This window comes from Eurypyga helias, unplaced genomic scaffold, assembly GCF_000690775.1.
Source record: "Eurypyga helias isolate BGI_N326 unplaced genomic scaffold, ASM69077v1 scaffold14985, whole genome shotgun sequence".
In the NCBI taxonomy this organism is placed as follows: Eukaryota; Metazoa; Chordata; class Aves; order Eurypygiformes; family Eurypygidae; genus Eurypyga; species Eurypyga helias.
Window position 1 is genome coordinate 4377 of NW_010250948.1, and position 7516 is coordinate 11892.

Consider the following 7516-nt stretch of genomic DNA (forward strand, 5'->3'; position numbering starts at 1 on the left):
GAGTAAGTAGGAGAAGCAGTGGTACAAAATGAGTGTTTTCACCCAAAGCTGATGGAGTTAAATATTTGCTCTTTCTCTCTCAGGGATGGAGCAAGAGGAACAGTTTAATAAAAAACCAGCTTTTTTCCCCATGGGTTTTGACCCTGCTGTGCCAGAGGGATTTATCCCAGCCCTGGGGACCCGGCTCAGCTCAGCCAGTTCCCAGGCTCCCCACCAGCCCTGGCCCTGAGCTTTTCCCCAGGGCTTTTCCTGCAGGGATAACCCCACGGCACAGCTCCTGTGGCTCACACAGCTGTGCCCAAGAGCAGCTTCACAGCTTTCTCCCTCCATTCCTGATTGCTGGGCAGGTTATAACAGCAACCTGCTCCTTAGATGCTCTGTTGCTTATTTGCAGTCTGCTCTGAGGTGACTTTGCATGCAGCAGCACCCAGATAAATGCCTGTGTGCACGTGCCATGCTTGCAGGGAAGCCTTGGAGATGTGTATGTGTGATGTGCGTGGCCCAAAGCAGCTGCAGGCTTTGCAGCAGGAGTTTGGGAGGTGTGCTGTAGCCCAACTGCAGCTCTATGGGAGATGTACTATTGCCATCTGTTCCGTGCTGGGATTTATACTGCTGCTCCGGTGAGTTACAGCACAGTTTTTCTGGATTTTTTTGTGAGGTCTGGGGAGTCTCTGAGGCCCAGCAGTTAAGAAATACAGTGGGTTTTTTTGCAAGCTGCCTAGGAAGGAGAGACCGTGGCTGATGAAAGATCAAACCCTGTTTTAAACCTGCACCTCTGCTAGCTCCCAGGGAGAGCCTGACTATCCTCTCGCACACATTCCCCTCACTTCTGCGCACGCTTTCTGGTGTTAGTTTTGTCTCTGCAGAAAGCCGTAAGAGACAGGCAGATAATGTTTTATCGCCTTATTTGGTGGGCGGTGTCCATCCATGCTCCTGAGGACTGTACGAGATGTCCTGGGAATAGAGTGAATTAACGGGGGAAAAGAAAATATCAAAAATTGCCTGTGGTGGGAAGCTGGGAGGCCAGGAGAGGATGGCATTGCCCCACGAGACCCCCAGCTCAGAGCAGTGAGGGGTTGCCATGGGTCAGCCCTGGTCCATCACCTGCTGACGCAAAGGTCCCACGACCTGGGGCGCTGGCTGTGGGACGCCCCTGGGTGCAGGGTGCTGTGCATTCAGCCCCGGCGGGGCTGCAGTGGTGTGGTTTGGGCCTGACATCTCCATCAGCTTTGGCTGTAGCCACTGGAGGTCACTGCTGATCTGCAGCTCCACATGCAAAGCCACTTTTGCAAAGGCTGGTGGGAGCCCTGCTCCCAGGTGCTGGCTCTGGGCTGCTCTGCCTCTCACCCCCTGCAAAATCCCTGGGTGCTTCTGGCATGTAGGACCTCCACTGGGAGTAAGGTCTGGCACCCCAAACCCTTCCCAATCATCCCCGTCTCCTGCTGCTGGATGCAAGGACCCTTTGGGGACTCATCGTTTCCGACTGCACAGCTCAGTGTTGGACCTCCTGGGAGGGATCCTGGCCCAGGGAACATGTACAGCTCCTGAGCAAACAGCGTTGCCAAATGTGAAACACAAAGCCCGTAACCAGCTCTTTGGGAGACAGAGGCACAATTTTCGCAGCAAGTGGTGCTGCACTGCAGCTCTCTGGGTGCCATACAGCCAGCACTGGGGGTTTGGGGCTGAAAAGTCCCTTCTAGGAGGGTTCGGAGCCAGGGCCAAAGAAAGGGGTGATTTTACAGAAATGCTTATGTCCCTTCACTGTCTTTTGCTGTTTGAGCACCCAACAAGGACTGGCAAAAATTCTCCAGAGGAGACGTGGGAAGATGTAGGGTTCAGTGGCTCAGCAGAGCTCAGTACTTCCAGCAGCAATGCAAGCTGGTAAAATCCCCATTGAAATGTCCTTGCCATTTCCAAGGGGGCTGGACACACATTTCCAGCTTTGATCCCAGCTATAGCTCCTGGATCCTTTGGCAGGATAAGTATCACCCTTCAGGACTGGAAATTCAACTTGATTTCAGGTAATGCTGTTGCTCAGCGTTTAAGTAAATCCCAGACTAAAATGTTTTGGGGTTTCCACGTGTCCTCGTCTGCAGGTAATGAGCAAACCTCATTTATTTGTTTAGGGCAAAAGTCACCTGTTACCTGCTGTAAGAGCTCACCCATCAGCAATATTATCCTCCCCCCACCCCAAGGGGAAAGGGTTGTGCTTTCTAATTTAGCCTGTGCAACGCAAACCTCAGCTTGAATGACCAATCTGCCTCTCTAAATCTCCTTGAGAGAAGGAAGGGGGAAAGAGAGCGATGGAAAAGGTCCTAAATGGCAGGTGGGTGACTTTGAGGAGTGAATGCTGACACTGAGAAAGGTTTTGGGTCCAAATAATCCTCCTCAAACATCTGGCAGAGCAGCATGGGTTTTGGGTGGGGATTGAGGCTTGGGCAGGTCTGTAGGAAAGGGGGTCACTGGGGTGGTGAATGCCAGCAGAGGTTATAGCAGCTCATCAGTGTGTAGAACACTCCAAATCAGCCCAAAACCCTGAGACAAGAGGGCTGGGAAATAACAGGATGCTCCTGGGGAAAGGGTGAAGGTGGGGAGCTGACGGGACTCGGAGCTGCTATCAGCAGCCCAGCAGAAAGCTGAGCAATGCAACCAGGGCGATACGGCTCCTTCCTCCCACGGTCAGGCAGGGATCTTCCTGTTCAGATCCGAGGGCAAGTCCCAGGGCACTTACTCTGCGCGTCCTTGGGGCTTGCTCCGAGCGAGACCGCGCTGTAATCAGCGGAGCCTTGATGCAGGGGAAGCCCTGAGTTGGAAGCAAAACTTGGATGGCCTCCAACACCTTTGCAGATGTTTGGCGGGAGAGGATACGGCAGCACCTTTGGCCCCGTGGGAATCCTCTTGCCGGGCTGCTGTCACCCCTGATGGTGCTCTGGGGGGTTCTAGGAGCAGAGGTTTAGTCCTCATGTCCCCATCCTGCCACCCCCATGGGGCATGTAGCTACACATCCCTGGGGCACCCTAAATACAGGCCTAGAAAGCAGTTTCCCTGGGAATGTGATTTTATTTAAAGGTGGCTTTGACCTTTTCTTGCTGGAAGTGCCTGTGCTATGGGAGCTGCTCACTGCCTTACTCTTCTTCTTGGCTGTGTGTCCAGAAAAGTTAATAGTCAAGCAGAGAAAATGTAAAAATACGTGGCGTTTATTTCTGTACGTAACCAAAGCGCTCATAATTCACGCCTCCAGATGGAAAACGAGACAAGTTTTCTTTCCCCAAACCAGGAGACTTAGTGCTACGTTGTCAGGCTCATAACTTTAAAAAAAAAAATAAAGCTCAACGTCCCTCTTTTTTTTCCTAAAAAGCACATTTTACAATACAAAAAGAAAGGGCTAAAAATATTTCAAAGGCATGTTCTTATCAGGAGGGAATGAAAAAATACTGCTTTTTCCTCCCGAGCCTCCCTCCAGCGCTGGAGAGGTGTTCGGTGGCTGATAACAATCCAACTTGAGAGGAGAATGCAAAACAGAAGAACAGTATTTACTTGGAGCTAATTGTAATTTTCACAAATGGTCACCAAAAGAGCCCAAATATCAGCAGAAAAGGGAAGCTGCTGTATGTCTTTGTTGTTGGAACGCTGCCTTCCCGCGCGTAGGGTTGAGGCAATCTTATCTCCATCTGCTGCCTCGATTAAAAGAGAAGGGGAGCTGCTGTTCAGGCGATAAGAGAGGCCAGAGGCTTCTCCATTAATATGTAAACTTTGGATCAAAAAGGAAGACGAGAGGCTCTAGGGAGAAGCCACCTCTCGATAGATGGGTTTTGTATCTGCGTGCACCCGCAAAAGGCACATCTCGTACATTCTGGCTGCTATAAAGTGGAGGAAAGGGATGGGATGGAGGTGTGACCCCACTACTTAACTTTTCCAGTTTGGGTCGAATGAGGGATGATTACCTAAAGTAACAGCTTTGTAATATTTGCCCAAGCTCTCTGGGATGGATTCTCAAATCCAGAAAGGACCACATCAGTCAAACACGATCTCTTGCCCTCCATGGCAACCAACACCTGCATTTGCCCCAGAAGATGGACTGAACCCCCAATAACTTATTAAAAAAAAACCCAGAGGATGGAGAATCTTCCAAAGATGGCTGTGCCCATGGTTTGAAATCATCTGGTTCCCCAGTTGGGCATTGCTGACTTCAGCTCCAGCTCTGCGGGTCACCCCTGGTAGTGTACTAACTTCTCTATTTCCATGCTGGAGTCCTGATAATCTCAAAGCACCTTTATAATCCGCTCTTTGTAAACACTAAAATGCTTGTGCTCTTGTGGGGTTTAATGGCAAGGTATTTTTTATGACCTGGGATGATTCTTCCAGGCCTGTCTCTTTTAGAAGGGAAAAGCACATGGAAAAAGTCAAGAGTAGACACTATAGCAGGAAGCAGTTGCTGAGGATCAGCATCACGACGGGGGATAAGCAGAGCTGGGATGAGATGCTTTAATACCTTGGAGACATCAACATCTCTTCCCTTTTTCCTTCAGCTGGTCCCTGCTCCAGACCCTCCCCATCTCTTTCCAACCTCCTCCAGCATCCGGTGGGTTTCCAGCATGTTTTTTTTCCCACATTTTTAAGCTCCATCCTCAATACAATTCTCCCTGTCTTGAGATGAGGATTGAGACTGCAGCTCCACTCTCTTTAGGGGCGGATGTCCTGCAATTTGCTACCCTCTTCCCTGCTTTGTTTTAACTTTGCCTTAATTTCCCCAATTTGGGGGAAAGCTCTGTGGATTGCAACTCTCTGCCTTCTTCCTTTTTATTTTATGGGGTCTGAGTGTGAATCTGACCCCCACTGACATAGAGGGTGTTCCCCCTCCTCATTCTTGCTGCCTGATGTGGCACCAGTCACATCCGTGGCAAGAGAGTGCAAATTCCTCCCAGGAGTAAGAGGATGGCACTAAGCTGTGAGGGAGCAGAGTTGCCTTCGTATGCAAATAAATGCAAACACCTTCAATTAATCCGGAAAGAACATACAATAATTGGCAACAGGTTATGCAGCATTTTGTCTCCTTTCTCTGCTTTTTCCCCTGAGGATTATTCTGGGGTGGATGGCTCTGTGATTGCACTTAAAAAAGAATTTAAAACCCCCACACTTCCTCCAGAAATAAATGTTTTTCCATGTTTGTGGACTCTTTAGCAGCTGCAAAACTGTGCATTAAAGGAGGATCATTCACTACCTCCATGGGGAACCTCCTTCCCACTGGCTGCAGATGTGGTCCCTCCTGACTGCTGATAAATGGGGAGAAAACAGCATTTTGGGGTACAGGCTTGCAGAAGGGCTGCTTGGGCTCTGACAAACTCATCCTTTTGCAGAAGAAGGATATTTTTTTCACAAGGACCAGCTTGGCTTCCAGCAAGACCTTCTCCATGAAGGGGAAGGGTTCAGGAAGAGGTGATGTCGGCCTTTGGGGTGGGGAGGGCAGGCTTGGCTCCTCTGGCCCCAGGCAAGGGGTACCTCTGGCTGTCCTGCAGCAGTTCCTTTCATGGTCTCTTCTGATGCCCTTATTGCAGTGGTTTTCTTGTTAAAAGGTGGTTGTGACAGAGTTGGGCAGGGCTCTTGACAACTCACATAGGGCTCGCAGAGGACTGGGGCACGTGGCAGGTAGTTATCCAGTCCCAAAGTGCTCTGGCTCCCCTATTCTTTTTCTGCTGTCAGTAGGAGGTTGCAGACTTTGGAGTTGGCTCGGTGCAAGGCAAAGTCCTGCCCGGGTACAGTGCCCTGCCTGCCTTTTCGAGCCGTGCTGCTCTGGTTCCCAGCAGACTTGGAAACTGTGAAGATTTCCCTGTAGGACAAGGTGACGGAAAGCTGGTCAGGAGGCTGTGGTGGTGGACCTCATCCTCCTCCCAAACCAACATATTCATCTGCAGTGCTCCTGATGGTCTAAGTCATGGCACTTCCACCTGTGTCATCATGAACCTGGGGTGTTTTCCCCCCTCCCACGCCACTCAATGAGTGTACAACCATTAATTCCCTCCTCTCCCCAAAAAGTCCTCCTTATCTCAAGCATGTCATGATGTTTCTCCAGCATCTGGCGGTATCCAGGGCTTACCTGTACGGGACCTGCTCCTTTCTCAGCTGCAAGCACATGAGCACTGGGCTGCCAGAAAACCTCAGCATGGTGTCAAAGTGGATTGAGGTCTCCAACTCCGTCTGGCTTCTCACGGTGGCTTGGAGGAAAGGGGTGTCTAGTTCTGCCTGGAAATCAATTGCAAGGCCTCCCCTGTGAGAGAGAAGCACGTGGGTCCAGTCACTGAGCAATGGCCCTGTGCTGGGCACCATGTACCATCACCAAATAACCCCTCAATTTTAAGCCTGGTCATGGAAAAGGAGCGCGTGACCAACGCCCACTAGACTCCTACCCAAAGTGTCCACCACCTCCCGGACACAGACAGCGTTGGACCCAGCAGGAGAAGAGCATGGGGGCTGTTTAAAGCCAGCCTAAGGTGGAGCATCCCTCGTGCTGGGTGCTGAGCCCCCCGGGCACCCCACATCCCCAGAGCTAAGCAGTTTCCCACCCGCTGACCTTGCGCTGATGCTGGTTTGCAGTTCCTGCTCCCAAATGCTCACATCCATGTCGGCTGAAATGTCAAGCCCCAGCCCGCCCTGGAGTTTGACAGTCACTTGGAAGCCAGACTGCAGAGGAATGACCTGGGAGATGGAGAAGGCAGGAATTGTTGTGACCGGACACTGCTGTTGGCTGAGCGACTGATGCTGGCAGTGGTGCATGGCTGCTGGGACTGCCTATCCCAGCCCTAGAGCTGGGCTTGTGTGGGAGGAACTTGTCCCATGGCAGACCCAGCCATCCCACTGTTTTACCAACCCCAAGGGACCTCTAGCAGTGCTGCCTCGCTCTTAGATGTGTGTCTGCAGTGAGTAACATGCCTAAAATTCACTGGCTCGTGGTATGGGATTCACTAGGATTTGGCACGGGGGTAGATCACCCTCTCCCATCTGGTACCTGGTGATGGTCCATCAGCAGGAGGTTCCCTTTGACCACGCTTGTGGGTTCTCCGCTGCTTAAGAGGACCTTGGCCATTAAGTCCGTATATCCCTGGAAGAAGACGATCGGCCGCAACTGAACATCAAAGAAGATGGCAGACATCCCGGCCGTGAGCTCTGACTCCTCTTCCCCTTCCAAGACATTTTCTCCCATCATCGACTCCATCCCTTGTGCTTCAATAGTGACCTGAAACAGAAACGGGGATGTGCAAGCTGCATGGAGGAAAGCTGGAGAGCCTGTTACGTGCCCCGCACCCTATTTGAGTTGTGATACTTGTCCAACCCTTGGATGGGCACCCTTTGGAACAGGGAGACAGCGATGGGATGGGTTGGATGGGGCATCCAAGCTATCCCTGAGCACTGTGCAGCAGGGGTGTCGCATCACCTCTTTTTTTGGGGGGGGTCCCAGCAGCACACCTGAGCTGCGCGAAGCCGCTGGCCGTGGCTCAGCAATGAGAAGTCGGAGACGCTC

General features: G+C 51.5%; 1 protein-coding gene across 1 annotated transcript in view; it reads right to left on the bottom strand.

The window, feature by feature from the left end:
- Window positions 1–5679: 5679 nt before the first annotated feature.
- LOC104509794 (microsomal triglyceride transfer protein large subunit-like) overlaps window positions 5680–7516 on the bottom strand; it is an 11408-nt gene continuing 9571 nt past the window's right edge. The window contains exons 14-18 of the mRNA XM_010151849.1: window positions 7462–7513; window positions 7004–7231; window positions 6569–6693; window positions 6095–6265; window positions 5680–5827 (exon numbers count right to left, since the gene is read on the bottom strand). Of these exons, the coding sequence (XP_010150151.1) occupies window positions 5680–5827; window positions 6095–6265; window positions 6569–6693; window positions 7004–7231; window positions 7462–7513 (724 nt within the window). The remainder of the gene's footprint in view (window positions 5828–6094; window positions 6266–6568; window positions 6694–7003; window positions 7232–7461; window positions 7514–7516) is intronic.